The sequence below is a fragment of the Bactrocera tryoni genome, unplaced genomic scaffold, assembly GCF_016617805.1.
Source record: "Bactrocera tryoni isolate S06 unplaced genomic scaffold, CSIRO_BtryS06_freeze2 scaffold_25, whole genome shotgun sequence".
NCBI lineage: Eukaryota > Metazoa > Arthropoda > Insecta > Diptera > Tephritidae > Bactrocera > Bactrocera tryoni.
The window spans coordinates 4768904-4793259 of NW_024395977.1; the positions used below are offsets into that span (position 1 = coordinate 4768904).

Below are 24356 nucleotides of genomic sequence, written 5' to 3' on the forward strand. Positions count from 1 at the left end.
CGTTTAGATCAGTGGTTCCCAAACTTATTTTGTCTACCGCCCACTTTGAGAATAAATATTTTTTTAGCGCCCCCATTTTTTCACCTATTTAAAAACCACTATAACTTCTAATTAATTATTGTGACCTATATACATATGTATATTAATGGAGAATTCTAAACGAAACTTTTACTATAACCAGCAACTTGAAACCTAAGCGCAGTAGGTAACATACAACGGCGTTTAGGTCTCAAGTTAACTCTTACGGCTCCACCTGCCAATAAGAATGATTATTGAAACACAACTTTATAGTATTAAAACAGAGAATCTTTTATTAAAAATAAAACTAAAATAATCGATCCATATATAAAAACGAATGTGAAGGATGAATCTGATGCTGTTTAATAAGTTTGTTAATATCAGGTTCCAATTTACTCAAGAACAGTCGCAAGTGGCCACGTTCGGTAACAAGCAAACGATTTCTATTTTTAGTAAGCAGTGGTGTCACAGCGCTAAATCCACGTTCACACAAACGACGATGACGAACATGACGATGGGAATGCTATCAAGAATCGTTGAACGATTGACCACAATCCAGGGTACAATTGCAAGATCGGTTTTTGTAGCCAAAATTCTTGGTAACCATTTTTGAACTTGATTTTTATTTCCTCGTTTGTTGTCAATTCTATAAGTTCTTCTTCCTTGCTGTGTTGACATTTGGAAACGGATCCAACATCCAGTCTGGTATTTCCAAGTTCAAAATGTCCTGGTATCGTTCGGTGAAGTCAATGTGGAGGATTTCCAAATGTTGGCAGTAGGCAAACAATTCGTCGTTACTGCATGATACTGATAAATTAAGAAAATTGCGAAACTCACGTCTGCCCAGATTCTTTTTGTGTAGAAGCAGTTTGGATGCGAAAGCAGCAACGACGTTTTTTGTTTTAATTAAGTTTAGTTTATCGCCTTGCAGATGGAGATTCATGTCGGTGAACAATTTATACTGGTCTGTCATGTAAGCTATATCATTCTTTGATGATATGAGCTTGTCTTGAAATTCTGTATCTTTAGTTTCCAAGAACTCTATAACAGAGTCAAACAGGTTGTAGAATCGAGTCAGATAATTGCCTCTTGATAGCCAACGAACTTCAGTATGAAACAACAAACGATTGAAATCCTCGTCATTAGTAACACAAAGCTGATGAAACAATCTATCATTCAAAGAGCTGTTGCGGATTTTATTGACTGCTTTGATGACATATTGCAGTGATTGAAATAGTTTTTTACTTAAGTTTCTAGCAACTTAATGTTGTCTATGAATAACGCAATGTACACCAAGGACATCTGGAATTTTATTTTTTAAGTACGCTGTTAAGCCTTTATGGCATCCTGTCATAGCCGGAGCGCCATCCGTAGCAACTGAAAAAATATTTTTCACAGGAAACTCTTTCTCATCGCAAAACCAATATATTGAATACGGTTTCGCTTTTTGTATCGGTGTCTAAATTTCTATCAAATAATAGTTCTTCACATATCTTCTCATCTTTAATAAAGCTCACGTAAGACAACAACAATGCTTCATTAGTTGGTAAAGTGGACCGAATTGAAAATTGACTTGACCTCTGGTGATCGTACAATGATTCTTCATTGTTTTCAGCCATTTCATCAATTCGTCTTTGCACAGAATTATTACTCAAAGGAATTTTTCGGATAATATCTGCGGCCGGTTTATGAAGCACGGTAGTTATTACTTCATTTATTGCTGGCAATATTAACTCTTCTACGATGTTATGTGGTTTGCATTTTTGAGCAATTAACAAGGAGATATTGTACGAAGCTCGAAGTCCGTCGTCTTCTTGCTTAGCAGCCGTCGAAAATAGTTTTGCTGCACTTGGCTGAGTATTATCCTTCTTCTCTAGGTCTTGAAAATATGCTACATTCTTGTCTCTCTTATCTGGATGCATTTTATTCAAATGATCTTGCAGTCTTGAAGGCTTCATTGCTTCATTCGAAAAATGTTTTTAGACATAGAAGACACAAAGGCGAGGATGGGTTTGTGGGATTTTCAATGAATTCGAATTTAATGTATTCCGCACAGTATTGCCGTCTCTTCTTTTTTACTTCCGACATTGTTTTGCTTTGAGAAATACGTTTAACTTCGCGAGTAGTGTAAAGGAGGCGTAAGTAATGCGCCTCTATTGCGCGCAAAACCACAAATGAATATAAAATAAATATTACATTGTTTATATAGGAATGCTTAAGCACAATTATTATATAGTAGTCCAAAAATATGAATTCCTATTTTTCCTAGAAATACATTTGTAAAGAAAGGATCTTTCTCCTTTTCGTATTATCTTATTTTTCCCAGAAATACATTTGTAAAAAAGGATTTTTATCCTTTTTTTATTTTCCCCAGAAATACATTTGTAAGATCCTTTTTTATTTTCCACATAAAATATTTAAGGAGTTCAAAAGCTCAAAACGTGCGTTAGATCACCTACCTACCCGACGTCATTTCGGAAGTGATAAAACAAATTATCCAAGAGCTCGAACCTACCTACCTACACCTTTGCGCAAATGATTATATTATGATAGGAAATGCCCACATACAGATTTGGCAATAGCAATACGTTTGAAAGTTAGTATTCTATAAATTCTTTCCTGTCGAGATGCCCCGTTATGAAACGGAGCCCCCGATTGACATGATTTTCATTTTTTCTATATTCAATAAAATAGGACTGATATATGAACTACGCGGAGAGAAATATAGAACAGAGTTTGAACAATCTTTTAATTCATATTAGTTGATGTTCACAAGTTGTTGTTGAGAGCCGAGAGCTCATGTAGTCGTTGTCTAAGAGGCCTCCTAGCTAAATAAAATTACAAATAACCCCCCAGGCCTCTACACAACGCCCCCATTTTCTTTCTGGGTCTCTTACCGCCCCCTTTATACCTGCAGCGCCCCCAAGGGGGCGTTATCGTCCACTCTGGGAAACACTGGTTTAGATCGATGGCAGCAGTTCCCTATTTATATACAACAGATATTTTGAAAGCAAAGGTGTGAAGAATATCTCACTATGCTACAACAACGAGCGAAATGACGTATAAAAAAACAAACCTTGACGTAAATATCGTCGTATGTATCAAATATGAAAATCAGCACCTCCCAAAATGCTAATGCCTTGTGCTGCAGAAATTGTCCCTGGGACAGATGGTGTTGAAAGAGTAGCCAGAATACATACGTATACCAGCATAACGCGTCGAGCTGTCAACGAACTGTCCGTTCTACCTGTCAATAATTTTTTTGGCAGTCAGACCTTTCCACGAGTGGAGGATGTTCGGAGTAGCTCCTCTCACGATGGACCTACCAATAATGTGTAGCATCAATTTTAAATTATTACTTATACTTAATTTAACTAAATTTATACACAACAAGTAAGGAAGGGCTAAGTTCGGTTGTCACCGAACATTTTATACTCTCGCATGATAAAGTGATAATCGAGATTTCATTATCCGTCATTTACATATTTTTCAAATACCGTATTTTTGTAAAGTTTTATTCCGCTATCATCATTGGTTCCTAATGTATATATTATACAGAGAAGGCATCAGATGGAATTCAAAGTAGCGTTATATTGGAAGAAGGCGTGTTTGTGAACCGATTTCACCCATATTTCTTACATAACATCAGGATGTTGAGAAAATATTATATACCGAATTTCATTGAAATCGGTAGAGTAGTTCCTGAGATATGGTTTTTGGTCCATAAGTGGGCGACGCCATGCCCATTTTCAATTAAAAAAAAAGCATGGGTGCAGCTTTCTTCTGCCATTTCTTCCGTAAAATTTAGTGTTTCTGACGTTTTTTGTTAGTCGGTTAACGCACTTTTAGTGATTTTCAACATAACCTTTGTATGGGAGGTGGGCGTGGTTATTATCCGATTTCTTCCATTTTTGAACTCTATATGGAAATGCCTGAAGAAAACGACTCTATAGAGTTTGGTTGACTTAGCTGTAGTAGTTTCCGAGATATGTACAAAAAACTTAGAAGGGGGCGGGGCCACGCCCACTTTTCCAAAAACATTACGTCCAAATATGCCCCTCCCTAATGCGATCCTTTGTGCCAAATTTCATTTTAATATCTTTATTTATGGCTTAGTTATGACACTTTATAGGTTTTCGGTTTCCGCCATTTTGTGGGCGTGGCAGTGGGCCGACTTTGCCCATCTTCGAACTTAACCTTCTTATGGAGCCAAAGAATACGTGTACCAAGTTTCATCATGATATCTCAATTTTTACTCAAGTTACAGCTTGCACGGACGGACGGACGGACAGACGGACGTACAGACGGACGGACGGACAGACAGACATCCGGATTTCAACTCTACTCGTCACCCTGATTACTTTGGTATATATAACCCTATATCTGACTCTTTTAGTTTTAGGACTTACAAACAACCGTTATGTGAACAAAACTATAATACTCTCCTTACCAACATTGTTGCGAGAGTATAAAAATATATAACACCCTTTGTGGTCAGAAAACATTCAGGTCATTCTAATTCCTCATTTTCCTTTATCCTTTATTATGTTTATAAGCTATGATTTTTCCCAAAAAAAAAATAGCTGGCAATAGCGAAAAACCTCATTTTGACACATGAGAATGTAAACAAACCAAAATAACAGATTTTTTGGATGAGTATTGGCTAAAATTAGGATAAATATGAACACTTGTTTTCAGTTTTTTGTATTCTAGACCTCAAATAAATAAAAAAAAACTGGTGCGTGGAGTCCCTACGCGCGAAAGAACTTCTTAATGATATTCCAAGAAATGCATATCATTTTGTATGAAAGAAAACTAGCGAGAGGGAAAGGATAAAAATATGGTGCAGTGACCAACACTTTCTTAAATTCACATACAACATCATGCAGAATTCAATTTGCACCTTTTCTATGCTTTAAGCATAGAACTTAAAATAATATTTTAGAAGTTGTTCAATTTATGATTTTTAGCTTTTGCCATCGTCGCGAAAAGACGCTTGCTGACAAAGGCATGCTCGGGGAGGTGTTACAGCGTCTGTTTTTATGAATGAAGCGAGATCGCTTGTGGAATTTGTGCCTGCGTTTATGAATGAAATCGTTTTTGTTGTAAAGTTTACTATATTTGATTAAATATCCAAATTGACTTTAAATATTACTATGCATGCATTCATACAAAATTATACTCATATCATAATTATGTTTACATGTCAATATTGAATTGCTGAGAGCAAAACGCAAAAGCATACATACATACATACATATGTATATGCATACATGGCACATACAAGCGATTCCCTGGTTGAAAGCAAAAATTCAAACAAGCAAAACGAAATTCTTTACATTCGTTGGGAGTGTAATCGAGGGCATGCATACATACATTTATGTCTCTTCATATTCTCTGCTTGGGCATACATGTCACGTCATCATATGCCGAAAATACGTATATTTATTTCTCTTCACAACGTGAATTCTGTGGTAGTGAAGTGAATTCCTTACTACAAATCTAACAAATGTTCGCTGTCGAACCTGCACCTTTTCTATGCTTTAAGTTCTCTGCTTTACTCTCATTCTCTCTCTCTATCGCACTCTACCTTTCTGTTGCTCTTCTCCTTCCGAATTGAGTAAATCGTTCAACGCTATTCCCCTCCACTGAAGCGTTAAACGTTTAAAAGTGGCCATACACGACACACAAGTGCGTTCGATCGGTACCGGTTGTGCGCATACCGATCCATGTTCGCGAAAATGTTTGATTTTTTACGATCGGTGTGGGCACATGTGTCGTTTTTTTTTGTTTTTTTTTTTTGTGCCGAAGGATGAATCTTACATAGATACTGCTACTCTGCTGTAGCAGTATGCACGATTCGTACTGCCCGCTACAGGTGCACCTCAATCGGGACCACGCCCAGTCAGTATTACTCCTTCCTGGTTTGGTTTTCTTCTCTTCTTAGGTCATGGAGCACCCTGGCTGCCATCTTCTCCACTAAATTCCACACATTCCTCGAGTGCAACATATAGATCACTATATTCTCTGGTGTTATTCAGTTGTATACTTCCTTTTCCAGATATAGTCGCTCATTTGTATATTTCCGACAGTGGAAAAATATGTGTTCTGCGTTCTCGTTATTGTTACCACAGAAAGAGCAAGCTACTAGCAAGCTGCTTATGTAAGTACTCCCTGAAGCATACATGCCCTGTAAGGAACTGCGTCATGTAATGATCTACCTCCCCGTGTTTTCGTTCCATCCATGCTTGTATGTTACCGATTAAGCGGTATGTCCATCTCCCCTTGTTTGATGTTTCCCAGCGTGTTTGCCATTCGTTTAAGCTGGCTTGTCTTTCTACTTTACGCTCTGCCACCGTTAGTTTCCGGCCTGCGCTTTTACTTTTATCATAGATTCGCTTAAGTTCGAGAGCCATGTTGTCTGGAGGCATAATTCCTGCTAGAACCCCGACAGCTTCCTTAGAAACCGTGCGAAACGCACTGACTATTCTGATAGCGCTCAACCGGAACACTGATTGTACCACTCCAGCATATGTCTTATGTATTAATGTCGGTCTCCATACAGGCGCCGCATACATTATAATTGATTGGCTGACCTTGGCCAGAAGAGCTCTTCTGCTCTGTTTCCGTCCTCCAATGTTTGCCATTATCCTTGATAAGGCCATGTTTACTCGCGCCGCTTTTTCAATGGGGCGAGTTAAACGCGTTTTTCACATCAAATGTTACGGCCGCACAATATTCTTTGTTCCCATACATCCACGTGACTCCCTCAATAGCCTTTTCTGCTATACCTGCAACTTTCTTGATTGCATTAAGAGTTGAACGCTTTCTACGAAAACCATATTGGTTATCACAGAGACCTCCATCTCCTTCTAAATGATTTTCTAGACGGGCACAGATTATCCGCTCCAGGATTTTGCCCATCGTATCGATCATACAGAGCGGTCGATAGGAACTTGGTTCTCCTGCCGGTTTGTTTGGCTTCTGTAGTAGTACCAGCCGTTGTACTTTCCAAACTTTTGGAAACACTCCTTCACGAAGGCAACGTGTGTATAAATCCGAAAACGGTTGTGGATGATAGCTGATCGCAATTTTAAGAGCCCTATTCGGAATACCATCTAATCCTGGTGCTTTGCTATTTTCAAAGCGCTCAGCAGCTTGAACAACTTCCTGCTCGGTGATTTCTGGCGCATCTGAGACTTCTTCGCGATAATAATTTCCTTCTTCTTAATTTTGTTGTGGGAATAGGGTTTCTATAACATTTTTGAGTAATGAAGGGCATGTAGGCGCTTGACATTTGCCACCTTTAATCCTTGACATTACAATCCTATTCGCTGCTCCCCACGAATTTTCGTCCACTTTTTCACATAATTCTTTGAAACATGTCATTTTGCTCTTTTTAATTGCCTTTTTTAGGTCGTTTCGTTTCTTTTTGAATGCTTCTCGCAGGCTGTCACAATCTGAGCTGCCTATGTTTCGTTGAAAACGGCGCCTCGCTTTGTGACTTTCACTTCTTACAGATTCGATTTCTTGATTCCACCAATAAGCAGGCTTTCTCTGTGCGTCTGTCCTCTTTTTATTCATAGCGGTGTCACAGGCTTTGCTAATGTGTTGTACCAACAATTTAGCCTGTTGGCAAGTGTTAAGAGATTTTTTTGGGAGGGAAAGAAATAATTGATTCAAGCGAAACTTCTAGGCTTTATAGTTATATATTTGAACATCTTGCACAAATTTTTTGGATACAAAATCTTTGATATTCTGCCTTTGGGAAGCAATTGCCCGATGCATCTCGCATGTGCATTTTTCGGACGGCGGGCAGGAAAACAAAAACTTCAAAAAGATTCATATTTTTTGAATAGTTTACCTTCTAGTTAAACTAAGAAAATTTCAAAAAAAAAGTGTAAAATTTTACGAATTTTTTAAAAATTAAAAAAAGTGGTTTTTGACCATAATAATTTGACTTTATGTCGTTTAAAAATATGTTCAAACTTGACTTTTCTTAGTTTTTTTAGTTTAAATAGAAGATTATTTTATTCCGACGATAATAAACTTTGCCCCAATTCTATACGAAGTTTAGTTTTTGTTATCTTGCCCGTCAGTTAAGAATAATCCTAAAAAGTAAAAACCGAGAAATCGCGCTTCCAAGTTTTCGCTTTTTGTCCAAGCGCTCATATATAGTTTCTGCTAGACGCTCGGTCACTATTTCCCTTCTAGCTGCGCTAATTCCCATCTATAACTTTGGGGACATATTCTTAGATATTTTTGAAAGAGATTAAAGCAAAAAAAATAGATTGTTCGAAGTTTCTAAAGAAGGCTACTCCATTAATAAAGATTTCGCATCAGAATTTATTGATCTTATAAAATATGAATTAGCAATTTGGCAAACGAAAGGTGATAAATATAAAAATAAAATTTATAAAAATAAAAGTTGGAATAACTTATTAACGAAATAAAAGAAATAGATAAAAGTGCCACATTAGAAATAAATTCCAAGATATGTTCCGCTTGGCTGTCGCACATGTTAACTGCGGAGATAAAGAGGTGTCCATCCCCTCTCTTACTGGAACTGAGAGAACAATTGCTAAACGTCGAAACCCCCTGAACTTTGACACTTGGTCGAGTTCAGGAGGTTTTGAAGTTTAGCAATTGGAAACGAGCGATGGCCAGTTTGAAATCTCACCAAAAAGGTATGTAAACCGAGGGATTTGTTGCATCGTTCAAGACTACTTATAAAAAATGTAAAACAATGAAAACTAAATAAATTTGTGAAATTTAAAGATATTTGATGAAATGTTTCGTAATTTGAAGCATCATAGTATTATTTTCAATGGAAAATGATTAAAAACATTTAATGAGTGAGAGCTAACAAGCTTAAATCCTTTTATTGGGTATTGAAAGGTTAAAAGTCAGTTGTTCCAATATACTTTAAAAAGATTTAAATAGTTTTTCCATATAATAAATAACCACTATATAGTAATTTTCATTTATACTAAATGTTGGGTGTTTTAATTTAAAAAGCCCAAAAATTCTTATTTTGTTCGATCTGGCCATAATGGAAAATGTTATAAAAAACGCTTATTTTGAGGCGCTCTCACACTGGAATAAGTTGGACATATCATTATCCCTGTTCACTGTGTGAAGAACGACAGCAAAATGAATTTGTGTGTCGTGTATGGGCGAAACGAATTCACACAGATCGAACGCACATGTGTGTCGTGTATGGGCCCTTTAACGCAACCTTTTCCGAAGTCGCCTAAAAAGTTTCACTTCAATAAATGTATTTGTACAGAGAACGTATGTTTATAGAGAAGTTCCAACAACGGACAAGCGTGTGAACTGTCAAAAGCTAACAAAATGCGATGAGCGTGTTTCACCACAGCTTGCTCAGAAGGAGAAATTTTAACAGTGGCGCGTGAACAGAGCTGAGCATTTAATGAAAATTATGCTCAGAAATATACATTGCTATTACAGACGTAATTGATATAATTATCATTTTGCGTATTTTTATGAATATATGCAAAACTAATAATATTCTAATTAAATTATGCTATTTCCAAAACAATATTTGTAGTTAATGTGCGAATAAGAGTAATTTATTAAATATTTCTTTTGTTTGATACTATAATATAATTTCATATGTGAATATGTTTGTATATATATGACATACTATCATAATATCACATACATATGCAGTTGTGTACGACATTGGCGAACAAATAATGTATACACAAATCACTGCACTATATGTACATACGTACATACATGCATATGTGCGTATGACATTCCCACACAAATAATGCCTACACAAGGCCACATATATACATATCTGCGTATACATGTAAATATGTCGCCCGCATAAACTATAAATAGTGTTCTGCAAAAACAACAATCATATCAAATAGCGTCTGCAGCGTCACAAGTCAATAGCAACCAAATAGGCGATGCCCGACTTTGCAGAAAAACATACAACAACAATATTTTCATTCATGAACGCAAGCGCACTTTCAACAGGCAAACTTGCTTCATTCATAAAAATAAACACCATTACATCTCCCCGAGCATGCCTTTGCCTACAAGCGTCTTTTCGCGACGATGGCAAAAGCTAAAAATCATAAATTGAACATTTTCTGATATTTGTATGAGAAGGAAAAAGTGACAACCCCGCAAATATAAGCATTCAAATATATTAGAATAAAATTGACAACATAGTTTATTTCTCGATTTTCAAGTCAAGAAATGTATCAAAGAAAATATTCAATATTCCTCTGATTTATGTGTACAGTGATTCCCGGTTAAGTAGTACTCCGCTTAAATGAAAATCATCCCTCTGAACTGAATAAATCTTGCTGCTGCTTGCTCACGATTAGTTTTTTGAAATACACAGAAATTATTGTTTTAAGTACCACTCGCTTAAGTATCCGCACTCGCTTATGTGCCATAATATATATTTGTTTTTAACAAACCACATTAATCTGTATCTTTGATTGTGGCACATAACCGGGATTTGTCTTTGTATTTGTCAAGAAATGCAAAAAATATTGTTTCGCGGCTTGCAAAAATCGGCGTAGATATGTATGCAAGCTCATACAGAAACATACATATTTACGCTGGTTTGTTGGAGAAGCTGTTACAGCGGCAAGGGAAGCAGTGGCAATTGGCGATCGTTCGTTTGTGTTTTTGGCACAGCTCGGATTTTCTACCAACAACACAATGTTGTGACGCTTTGTCGTCGCCTCAGTCTTTCGACGCATTGACTTTTTGACAAAGCGTGAGCTTCGGCCACATTTTGCGTATGTTTCTTTTTGTTTACATGCACACATAATTTATCTATCTATATAAATAAAAATGAATTGTTGTTCGTTAGTCTGATTAAAACTCGAGAACGGCTGGGCCGATTGAGCTGATTTTGGCTTTAAAATGTTTGTCGTAGTCCAGGGTATGTCTAAACGGTGAGCAAATGAGGAAAAATTGCGAGTAAGATAGAGTAAGACGACAATTCCATTTTCCCATATAGAAGTTGGGTCTAATATATAAAAATAAGCCAGGGTTTCCTTCCTGACGCTATATCTCCAGAACGCATGAACCGATATCCACGGTTTTGCATTCGTTAGAAAGGTCTCGGACTCCGTGAGGTTTATAGCAAAGAAAATTAAGAAAAATTTCAACAGAAAAGCGGGAAAATAGAAAAAAAAAAAAATGTGTTGGTAAGCGCATAACTCAACAACGCCATGACCAATTTGGCCAATTCTTTTTTCTAAATGTTTGTGGAGGTTGACGGATGGTTTTTACGGCAAGAAAATTTCGAATAATTGCCGGAAAACCCCTAAAAACAGCCCTTTTTTTCACATACAAACGAATGAATGTTTGTTTGTTAGTAACGCTAAGAGAACGGTTGCAGCAATCTTGATGAAATTTGCAGAGGTTTTTCGTTGTGGATCGGGAAAGGTTTGGGAATAAAAATACCTTATGCTTTTCATGAGGAAAAGTCTGAAAATTGAAAAATTCCAAAAAGTAGCATTTTTCCATACAAATTTTTTTTCAATTTTTGTTTGACAAGAAGCATTTCCAGGATGCGATGACAAACGTGCGGAATTATGGATCGCGGTCAATCAGCAAGCGATCGTCACGATGTCACAACATGACTTTTTAAACAACAGTTACGATGTTTGATTGGCTTTATCTTGAAGCAACGTATATGTGGTGCTGTTGGATTTAGATGTACTTTATTGAGTGGTAAAAGAGAGGTTTACCGCATTCTTTTTTGGATGATGGTTACACCAGATCAAATTGATGAAATCATTTCTGCGGAAATTCCTGATGTAGAGAAAGATCCAGTAATAAACGAAGTGGTGGAAACCAATATAGTTCATCTTTTCGGTTTCTTTGTATGTCTTACAATAAATGCATGAAACACTATTCACGAGCTTTGCTTTCGGAAACACAAACTGGAAATGATATCCACTCTATCGGCGTCGCTCACCAGACGACAATGGCAGAATATTCAGCATTCAATTTAGAAGAGTGAATATCGAAGTTAACAACACATGGATCGTATCATATTCGCCATTTTTGTGTAATTCACATTCAAAACTCATGTCAATGTTGAGTATTGCAGTTTGGTGTAATCGATAAAATACGTTTGTAATTACGTCACCAAAGGAAGCAACATGGCGGTTATTGGTCTTGAACGATACGGTCGATATGTGAACTGCAATAAAGCGCTTTGTAGGATATTTACTTTTGCAATTCATGAACGTTTTCCGACTGTTGTGCGTCTCGCAGTTAATTTGGAGAATGGCCAAAGAGTGTATTTCAACCCAGAGAATACAGTACAGCCAGTGGAAACACCGCCAGCAACAAAATTAACATTAACGAGTTTTTTTTCAACTTTCGTCAGTGATCCGTTTGCGAGAACATTGCTCTATTCGGAAATACCTTGATATTATACCTGTAATGCATCGTCGAAGGAATAATTGCACAAAAAGCAAGGCCAACCAGTAGATTGACATCCAGGTGTGTTATCAACGATTGTTTCTACCTTCGGTTGCCATTGATTAATGTACGCGGTTCAACTTTATTTGAGTCATTGGGTACTGTGAATGATACGGTGTGTGCAAATTTTGGAAAAGTAAGACAGCAATTACAATTGCTGGAACATTTTAATCACTGGAATAAAAATGAAGTTCGCACACTTTTCGCTATAAACATTTCGACAAATCAGCCTTCAAGTCCGCCTCAATTATGGAAAACGAATAAAAATGACATTGCCGAAGATATTTTACATCGTCTTCGCTAAAAATTGGAAATGGGTCAATTCGGGTGGTTCGATATCAATTCCATCTGTCGTTTATTAATTCACGAAAGATAAACTCATTACGAATATTCGAACATTGGCCAAATTATTGTAACTACGATTCCTTAAGTGCACGCGCAATGTTAGCTGCCAAAATACCGATGCTGTTGACTTAAACTGGAAGATTCGAAGTCAAATTCCGAGAGACTTGCGCTCATACAATGACGCTGTGAATTATCCAGTGAAATTTCTAAATTCTTTGGAGAGGCTTGGTATCCCACCGCAACATTTGCGTCTCAAAGTTGGATCTGTCGTTATTATGTATTCCTTTGAGTTCTAACGATTTGCCATTTCAATTCAAACGTATTCCGTTTCGAGTGGAAATTGCGTTCGAGATGACAATCAACAGGACACAAGGATAATCGCATAGTGTGTGGCATAAATTTGGAAATGCTATGTTTTGCACACGGTTAGATATACGTGACGTGCTAAGAAGTTGGAAAACCATCTTTTCTGTACATCGAAACAAAAACCAAACAAGTAAGGAAGGGCTAAGTTCGGGTGTCACCGAACACTTTATACCCTCGCATGGTAAAGTGATAATCGAGATTTCATAATACATCATTTACATATTTTTCAAATACCGTATTTTTGTAAAGTTTTATTCCGCTATCATCATTGGTTCCTAATGTTTATACTCGTATTATACAGAGAAGGCATCAGATGGAATTCAAAATAGCTTTATATTAGAAGAAGGCGTGGTTGTGAACCGATTTCACCCATATTTCGTACATGTCATCAGGGTGTTAAGAAAACATTATATACCGAATTTCATTGAAATCGGTCTAGTAGTTCCTGAGATATGGTTCTTGGTCCATAAGTGGGCGGCGCCACGCCCATTTTCAATTTTTAAAAAAGCCTGGATGCAGCTTCCTTCTGCCACTTCTTCCGTAAAATTTAGTGTTTCTGACGTTTTTATGAGTCGGTTAACGCACTTTTAGTGATTTTCAACATAACCTTTGTATGGGAGGTGGGCGTGGTTATTATCCGATTTCTTCCATTTTTGAACTGTATATGGAAATGCCTTAAAAACGGCTCTGTAGAGTTTGGTTGACATAGCTATAGTAGTTTCCGAGATATGTACAAAAACTTAGTAGGGGGCAGGGCCACGCCCACTTTTCCAAAACAATTGGGTCCAAATATGCCCCTCCCTAATGCGATCCTTTGTGCCAAATTTCACTTTAATATCTTTATTTATGGCTTAGTTATGACACTTTATAGGTTTTCGGTTTCCGCCATTTTGTGGGCGTGGCAGTGGGTCGATTTGGCCCATCTTCGAACTTAACCTTCTTATGGAGCCAAGGAATACGTGTACCAAGTTTCATCATGATATCTCAATTTTTACTCAAGTTACAGCTTGCACGGACGGACGGACAGACGGACAGACGGACGGACGGACGGACAGACGGACGGACAGACAGACATCCGGATTTCGACTCTACTCGTCGCCCTGATCACTTTGGTATATATAACCCTATATCTGACTCTTTTAGTTTTAGGACTTACAAACAACCGTTATGTGAACAAAACTATAATACTCTCGTTAGCAACATTGTTGCGAGAGTATAAAAATGTTGTCAAAACACATAATATCACGCAGGAAAACGGCTGCGGGGTCAAAGAGCACTTCAATGAAACGGATAATTTGCGGACACGTATAACGCTTCGATTCAGTATTTACTTTGGATTCACTTTCATTTACTTATAGAAGTTCAACTAAATAACACTTAATTTTTGTAATCGAAATGAATTCATTAATTTTGTGAAATGAAATATAATTTTTCTTTTTCAAATATAAAACAAAAAAAAAAATTGTATCTTTTAATCACCAAACGAAATGTCACATAAAACGAAGCAATTTGGTGGCGAAACGGAGATCGCCGGGTTTGCTAGTTACACAATATGCACGTGAATATGCGCGACTGCTTGGTCTTTTAACATGTTATCAAAACTTTTAAAGACCTGCTAATAAATATGTAGGTAACAACATAAACCTGACTATTATATATATCATCATGAAATAGTTCAAGTTGTACGTACATGCTTGTGTGCTTTGATATTAAATATGTAGTACATACATATATAAATTATAATACAAATATATGAATCTGTAAGCGTACATATCATTGAAATTAGCACAATTTTTCTCATTTAACACTCGAAATGCTCAATTCTATTATTTTCGTGTCCCCTGATGTTAAATGTGGTGAAACACTCTAATAGTTTTTCTGTGGTGTGGTGAGACACGCTTATCCAAAACAGTAAATATCCCAAAAGTGAAATATCCCTAATCGTGAAGCTTCTCTATGATTTATGTTCTCTGTCCATACTATTAAGATGAAACATACTAATAAAATGCTCCCAGGGTTCCATTAAGTTAACTCACATACCATCAATATAAGTATATTATATATGAAGTCAGCCGGATGTTCGAAAGTTCTAATATTAGTTGTATTAAGGCTGTTTAAATGAGTTAAGCATCCACCCCCTCTACTCGGTAAAACTAGCGCATCCTAATGCGACAGCTTAATTCACCACAGCTGATGACATTAAAACACACCACACTCGTACGCAACCCAACTCACAAAAGGAATGGACAACCGGAAAGCTCTTCTATTCGTCAGCTGCAGTTCGCTCATCAATACATCATTAATTCGTTCTACGCAATTCGCACGATAACACATACACTGCGCCGCGTCGACACTTACGTTACTCTTCTTCGATCAACCCAGATCCTGTGCGTATCGGAGATACAACTAAATTCTCACCGATCCTGCGCGATATGGTCGTCGTTATCTCGTGCAATCATTTTCTACAACTTTACAACTTCTTTTCACTAAAACACAATAAAGTTAATCATTAAAGTGTTTAATACTTAATAATAAAATAGTGTGTTTTCTTTTGCGTAATTACTGGGTGCTTACTCAGCTAAAAATTAAGTGGTGTATGTTTCCCACTAAATTGGGCATCCATTTTAATCAAAATATATAAGTCAAACTTCACCTAATTTTATACATTTTAGGCACAAAAATACAACGTTTCATTATAGTAACTAGCACATTGGCCTATACTACATGGGTTTTAAAGGAAATATTGATTTGATTCGACCCATTTTTGGCACAAGGGTATATTATTATCAAAGAAACATCATTGGTGTATATTGTGCCCTAATCATGTGCAGATAAAAGCGGCATGGAAGATATAGTACATAATTGTTATTCCCGCTTGGGTTCAGTTTTTCTTTCTAATATGTTTCTCGTAATGTCTTGTTACTCCACTTCTATGTAACTATTAAACCGGTAGAGCAGTGTGTAAATTCATAGATATAAAAATAAGCAAGTAGGAAGAAATAAGTTCGGGTATAAACGCACATACCATACTCTTGCAACTAATAAAGCCTTCAAACACTTGTTTGTCTCAATCAGAATGACGAGACGAGTTAAATTTCGATTGACTGTCTGTCTGTCCATGCGTTCGTCTGTCCGCTAGGCCCTGCAAGCGATAATTTGATTAAAGATTAAGATGTCTGCTATGAAACTTGGTACAGTGTTCCTTAGCACCGCTTAGGGGTTGGTACATCGAACCATTCCCACGCTCACAAAATGCCCTTAAACAAAAACTTATAAAGTTATTTGGAATAACGAATCGCAGAAGTTTTCTGATAAAAAGTTTATTTAACAATAACCACGCAAACCAAGGCCGTGTTAGTGCAGTTGTGAAAATTGAAAACTGAACTGGCGTGGCCTCGGTTCTTCCATAGTTCCGTTGCATATAATAATTGAAGTGCATAAGAATAAATAATAAAGTTATATATTAGTATCTTTGGATTTTGGATGAAAGAAAAACTACCAAATTTATAAGTTGACGCAACGATCGGAGTATGATTGCCTTTTTATTGAATTAGTAAATAACAAAAACTAATTCATTAAAACATTTATTCAAAGGCGGACAATCCACGCTACTACTAAATAAACTAAAACAATAATATTAATTTAAGCTTGCTAGTCTCAACAATTATATTCAAGTCAGAAACTACATATTTCAAAGAAAATCGTATGCAATAAAAATTGTATGAAATTAATTGAACTTAGCGACAGTATTTCCAGATACAAATATGTCATTCGAATATAACGTTAGCGCCAAAAATATGATATGTTTTTTACTCAAAAGAAACCATAAGACGGACATTTTAATTACATGGACATTTGAGTTTCACTGAAAACCCTCGATCAACAACAATGTTACGAGTATACGTTATACGTTTTCAGCCTGTCTAAAATGCCATAATAACTTAGCTATAATTCAAAATATATACCGTTTACATGGGGCAGACATACTCTTACTCAATTAAGTAAATTCGTTTTCCAGTAAACTTTATAGAGGACTTGACCTCATGCGAAGTATATTTTATTTAAAACATTGTTATTGTCTGTTTTTTTAAGTAAACTTACATTTTTCGTTCCGATTATCTTCGACATTCCAAAATGCATTTTTATCTCTCAGGTTGGGATTGCAAGAAACTTCTTGTTGCTCAAATCCCCATTTCGGAAGTTGCTGTCCGCTGGTAGTCAGCGCACAGTTTTGGAGGTAGTGTATTAGCAAAAACTTTGTTGTAACAGTTTTAACACTGGTGTTTTGCTTACCATCAACCAATAGAACTTGCCAAATATCATTTGCATCACCTTGCCCATCCTGAAGTAGAGATTGAAAAAGCGTAAAGCAGCTGAATTAATCATATACACAATTCATTTATTTATATAATAACTACCTCTCCGTATCCTGTTATTTGCAAATGCCTTTTAGTGAGTGGTGCTGGTTCACCATGTGAGTGTAAATTACGCCTAGTAGCAACATGCTCTAGTCTTATTAAGGCGCCATGCGAAACATATTTTATGTTATCAATTGAATCCTTGTTGTAGGGCTTTATAAGCCATTTATTGTTATCATCCTTGTGCGTGTATGTAGTTACCTGCATATTAAAATAAATGGCTTGTGTCAGCATTTCTTTATTTAAGAGAATCAAACTCAAGAAACCCTCAGGAATTCCATAAAGTAAAAAAAAATAAAATGTTTAGACAGACCAGCTAAAATAGTGCATATGGAATTGGCGAAGTTTTGTTAATATCTACTAATAATATATTTCAAATGTACCCAGAGCTAAGCAAAATGCTTCAAATTCTAATTCGAAGATGTCTTACGAGGTTTGTTCAAAAAGTTTTGGGAATTTTGTATGTTCCCATTCCAAGAACGAATGATGTTATTTTAAAACTCTATGGTAGCTGTAAAAACTCTATGAAAAAATTTCGTTTCTTTTTCTTGAATTACTATAAAGCCACTTAAACCGACCAGTGGCATTTGGAGTTATAAATTAATTTTATGAAACATAACATTGGTGGATAATTTTCTGAATACCAAAGAAAATTATGGCCTGAGAACTTACTCTGATCAAAAAAAAAAATATTAACACGCGATAGGAAAACGAAATTGATGCACAGTTATTAAATAAAACGACGTCAATACGGAAAGTGAAAGGAGAGAACCTAATTTCTGCATCTGTTTCAACAATTTGGCGTGCGGTGAAATCTAAAAATTACAGGTGAGCAAATGCAGAAAGCGCCTCTCTTGAAACCACACCACATAGTCTCTCGTCTCAGCTTTGCCCGAAATCATATGAAAAAAGACTGGCATCAGATAATATAATAATAAGATTTGAAATAATACGGTTGCGGCAAAGTAGACAATGCGTTTACAAAAAACTTTACTATTGTTCCTTCGTGATTCTTTCGGAAGAGAAAAAGTTCAACCTTGATGGTTCAGACGTTTTTTTGGTTTTTCCAAATGCAATTTCGGTAGAGGCTCACTTATGGTAGGGGCGAATGTTCAAATTCTAGGACAGTACCGTTGGAATTCCCTTTTTTCTGAATAAATAGTTCCAAGTACCAGGAAGTATTAGAAATAAATCTGCAAGAATTCATACGACCAGGTAAATGAAAACGTGGCTTCAACGCAAATATATCGATCTTTTGGAATGATCAGCTTGTTCTACCGATGTGAGTCTTATTAAGAACATCTGGGGATGGCTGGTTTGAAAGATTTACGAGGATTATGGTCAATACAATACGATTTTTGAGCTGAAAACAGCTATTTTGAATACATGACATATGTTAACACCAGAAATAAGTACTTTCTTATTACACCAATGCCAAATTGAATATTCGCACTTATTAATAAAAAAGAAAACACTATAAATTATTAGAAAAAGGAATTTGTTTTTAATTTTTTTCTTGATGAAACCCCGTTTTCAGTGAATTCCGCTTACTACCCACAATATTAGAAAAATAACCGTTCGAAAAAAAAATGTTTTTATACAATTTTTAGAGTTACGATAGTGCTTTAAATTAACAGTAATATTACACAGAAATATAATGTCTTTATAGCAATGAAACAAAATGTATTTTTCTTATTGATCATACGACCCTTGGCTACTATTGTACGACGATTAGACAATACCATGTTCTTCAAATCATTAATGTTTTCGTCTTTTCTTGACGTACTCGTGCTCGCTTTCCGTCGTTCACATTTTCTCGACCCTCTAAAATATTTTGTACCATCGTTAAATCTGGCTTTTATCAAAGGTAGCTTGACCATATGTTACGGGGAGCACCCGGAACGCGTCTGCTCACTTAATTATGTTTTCCCACAAAATTTTATACAGATCGAAGACGTACCAAAACCAAAAAAGGGTTAGGAATGAAGTTTTTAAGTTGTATAGCAAAGTTGAAGATAATGAAAGGATTATTTTCTCTTGTCATGTGAAACATTTTTGGGTTTTTATTTCTACTTTGTACAAAAAATGAACTTTCACGAAATTTTATTGAAATTTACCTTTTTATGTCCCTAGCACACTGAATGTTTTAACTTAAAATATTTATTTTTTCTCCTTATATTGACGTAATATCGAAAAACCCTTAATTTTCAATCTACTATTTTAAATATCAATTTCTGTTTAAGTGAGTATGTATTATGTTAATGGAAGTTTCTATTTTCTAATGGTATAAAATTTGCATATACTAATATGTTAAATTTGCTAAGTAAATGCAAAAAAGAGACCACTAAACAATTAAAATCTACTTTTAATATCCTCAACAGGGTATATAAAGTTTGCAAAGTTTGCGAGCTGAGTCAATTTAGCCATCTGTGCATTTGTCTGCAGGTTGCCTTTTATATTTCGGGATTTGGCAATCTAAGTGTAGCAATATAGCAACTCATAACTCTATCGTAAAGTTTGAAAGTTTTTATGTTATATGTACTCAAAACGTTTTGATACATATAAGAGAGTTATTTGTGTTGTTTACAGCTCCTATCGGCCAAAAAATCGAATTATCTCGCGAACCTTTTCGCAAGATTATGTTTTTCAACTTTTGACGTGGATCATCTGATGATATCGTGAATCCAATCGAGATCGTAGATCACTCTAAAACGAATGTTCTGGCGGTCGTCCAGAATCAGTTGTTGTTCTGGAAACTATTGGTGCTGTGCGCAAGCTGATATTACAAGGCATTAGTGGGAGCATACATTCAATATTAGATGAACATTTCATTGTAGAATAATTTTTTTCACTTGGGATCCCAAAGAATTTGTCAATCGGTCAAAAAAAAAGATCGGGATGGGTGCTTCAAAAAACGTCTATGACATCATGACAGCAGAGAACGTATATTTATAGAGAAGGTCCAACAACGGACAAGCGTGTGAACTGTTAAAAGCTAACAAAATGCGGTGAGCATGTTTCACCACAGCTTGCTCAGAAGGAAAAATCTTAACAGTGGCGCGAGTTAATATCGTTTACACGATATGAGTTCAAGAATTTAAACAATTTTATTTATACGCCGAAATGCGTGCCTTTATTGATATTCTTAAGAACTGAATTTTAATATAAAATCTTACAGCTATTTATACTAATGAAATGCGGCTGCTGTTATCTGCATGCGACTTCTTTGTCGTAATTCGATATCTGCTATCTTGCTATTACTTGAGATGCGGAGTTGGTTATCGCAGTGGATTATTCCATTGCCAGATGTTTGTTGTTTACATGTTGAGAATGCCTTTCTAGATAATGCATGTTCATTTCTATTGTTCGACTGATAGTGCATGTCAAAGCGAGTTCTATCGGTTTACATACATAGTTCGCCTTTGTTCGGAATGTATATTAGGAGATAAGGTGTATGTGAGTGTGTGTGACCCGGAGCGAGGCTGTGTCGTTAACTCCCCTCCTTCTTAAAACGGAGCGTCCTCGCTATGCTGCTACAGATTGTTGTTGTTGAAGACGATTCAATTCGACTTCGTATATTTCGTCAATTTGCCTTTGTCTGTGAAGCATTCTTCTATTTACGCGATATCAGCAGAGGTGTACCATACCGTAAGTGGTGACTACTAAAGTAAGGAATCCTATTATGATGAAGAACGTAAAATGTACTGGATTTTCTACAATAGAGTATCAAAATTGTTGAGAGTGTTTGGATATTGCTGAATTTGTATATTGAGTTTGAAGAAAGGATACGGAGTACTTCAAGTTTTTCGTTGTGTTGATTGTGTATTATTTCTCCGAGTTGTCTTTGATGATTGTAATATGTCATGTTATCTGATGTTCGTGGATTCATTGAAGTGTATCAATTTAGGGCCTGATATATGCATGTTGTTCCAAGTATGCTGGTAATCTGTCAAAATGTATCCATTCTCTAGGATGCGAAGTGGAGCATTATTTTCGTGGGTTGTTTCGCATTGTGCTGTTTTTTTGTCTTCTAATATTTTTATAGTACAATTGTCAGCGGGTTCTGATTTACAAATAAAGTTACCCATATAATTTCTACATTTAGATATTCTTTGATAATCGTTACACTTTGCGATCTTAGGGTCACTAAATTAATTTTACCATGCTTATATGCTAAAGGATATACATTAAATAAGCTACATTTAGTTTCAAGGATAGGATATTTGTATATTGTTATAATTGCTTGTTGTAGGTAACATATATGAATGTCGGCATATTCTAATATATTAATTATTGGAAGATCTAACTTTTTCATGGTTTATTAAATCATTTACGTCTTTCAAATTTAATGTGCCAGAATAGAAAATTATTAGTTTTTACGCAAAATTTATAGTGTTAGTTATTGATTTGAGTTCATTATAAACTTCTGATATAACAATGTTTTCGGTTATTGCTTTGGGATCAAGGCTTTCGAGTATTCTTTCGAACTGTGAATTAATTAATTTTTGCTTATTATTGTTCTCTATTAGCAAATTAAGTGAAGTTTGGATTTCCACAAGGTCATCGTGGTCTGGTGTGATGAGTTTTAACATGGAACCAAGAAAGTTAAGTGATCTTTTGGGTCTATAAATATTGGGAATGAGTTGAGTTTTCAGAGTTTCGATTTTGTTTACTAAAATTTGAGTTTGGGGTTGGTCTTCTAGATTGAATGATGATTTCATTATACTTTAGTATGGCGCCAATATTTTTGAGAGATTGGATATGTGATACAAGAAAGCTGTATCCTGATAAATGTAAACAGGATCAGTTTCTACTTTACATATTTCCTATGGCTTAAATCTATAATATTGTCGCAAAGTGCGATAGAGAAAAGTAAGGTAAATACTATTCCGTACATGCTTTTGCTCTGATATTGTCTTTATGGATAATTACTTTTTATTGGTCGTTATTGTTTCTCCGTTGTCTTTTTTACTATGTGTTTCACGTATTTTTTCCGTTTTTGTTTCGTCTATGCGTTTTTGAATATATTACCTCTCCTTCTTTGTATTTGAGCTGTTTCCGATTACGGTTATGGTATCGCAAAACTCTCTGTTGGTTTTGTTGAAGACGCTCTTTGATGCCAAGGATATTCCCTTTGATTAAAAAAACACGTCCTCGGGTTTGTGGTTGGTTACCGAATGGATTGTTTTGTTGTACTGTCGGACTGCTTCAAATATCTGATCGTCAGGGCCGAACTGTGTTGATGCGCTAATACTTTTGTGAGTTCGATAATTGTGCTATGCGTTCTTTCAACTTGACCGTTTGTTGTCGAATGATAGGCTGGAGTTTTGGTATGCGTTATTTGTAATCGCTTGTATATTTGTTGTGCACATATGCCAGTAAATATTGACTCGTTATCAGTCATTACAAACTTTGCGTTTGGGTATATTTGTGACAGTATCTCGTCAACATATTTGTATGTGTCTTTCTTTGATGGTATTTGTCTCAAATGGCAGAATTTGGAATATTTGTCGGTTGAACTAATGTACATATTGTTGCTCATAAAAAATAAGTCTAAGTGTATGTATTCGCCTACTTTGTTTCGGTATCGGTGCTGATCCTATTGGTTGTTTATTTGGTCGGCGTTCATACTTGTTTGTGAGGCAGATTTCGCAGTTTTGTACTTCTTTTACAAGCGTCACGTATGTTTGGCCAGTAGTATCTGAGCGAGATTTCCTGTGCGTTGTTTTTGTAGTTTCTGTGAGCACGTCTGTGTGTGTCTTGTATGATCTGTTCTTGTTGTTCGGTTTCGGTAATATCGTCCACCAATTTTTGCGCTAGTACAATCGATACAGTTGGAAATGTGTTGATAATGTCATTTTTCGACGTAAAATAACATTTGCTCGTCTATTTGTATAGCATTAGTTATCTTTGGTCTAATTACATTTTTAGTCTATCTAGTAATACAGTTTTCGTATTAAAAAGATCGTGTGTCGGCTGTTAGAAAATATGTTTTGTGAGAATATTTCGATGCGGTTCTGATCTGACCGTTTTACAATAATTTGGTTTCTAAAGGAGTTTACTGGTTTTTTACTCGTTTGAGTCTTTGTGTTAGTGAGCTTTGTGCTGAATGTTGGGAGTCATCAGAATTTAAAGTGTTGTTTATTTGCTGACGAGAAAGGGCATCAGCGACCACGTTCTGATGTCCGGGTTTGTAAACGATTTTTGCACCATATTCTTCAATGAAATTTTTCCATCTTTTAATTTTGTATTGGGGTTTTTTTTCTGATATGGAGAATATTAGAGATTGATGGTCGGTGTATATTGTTAAATCTGCTATACCATACAAGTAGTTGCGTAGTTTCTGTAGTGACCATACAATTGCGAGTAACTCTTTCTCATTTGTGGAGTAATTCTGTTCTGTTTCACTGAGCGTTCGTGAAATAAATGATATGGGTTTTTGGTTTTGGGATAATACGGCTCCTATAGCGTAATTGCTAGCATCTGTGGTTAATTCGAAAGGTTTGTTAAAATTTGGTTGGAAGAGTTCGACCTGGGCTTGTAGTTCTTCTTTATTATGTTCAGTGCTTTTAGTGCAGGTTCGTCTAAAGTGATTTTTATTTTTGCACTTTGATTCTTTGATATGCCACCGTTCTCTCCTCTGAGGAACGTAGTCAGTGGTTTGACGATGGCTGCAAAATTCTTTATAAATTTTCTGTAGTAACTTGCGAGACCTAG

General features: G+C 35.9%; 1 protein-coding gene across 1 annotated transcript in view; it reads right to left on the bottom strand.

Annotated features, from left to right (window-relative positions):
• Nucleotides 1–24356, bottom strand: part of LOC120780402 (protein O-mannosyl-transferase 2-like) — a 74126-nt gene that overhangs the window by 16983 nt on the left and 32787 nt on the right. Inside the window, exons 6-7 of the mRNA XM_040112687.1 lie at nt 17640–17840; nt 17323–17563 (exon numbers count right to left, since the gene is read on the bottom strand). Coding sequence (XP_039968621.1) covers nt 17323–17563; nt 17640–17840 — 442 coding nt within the window. The remainder of the gene's footprint in view (nt 1–17322; nt 17564–17639; nt 17841–24356) is intronic.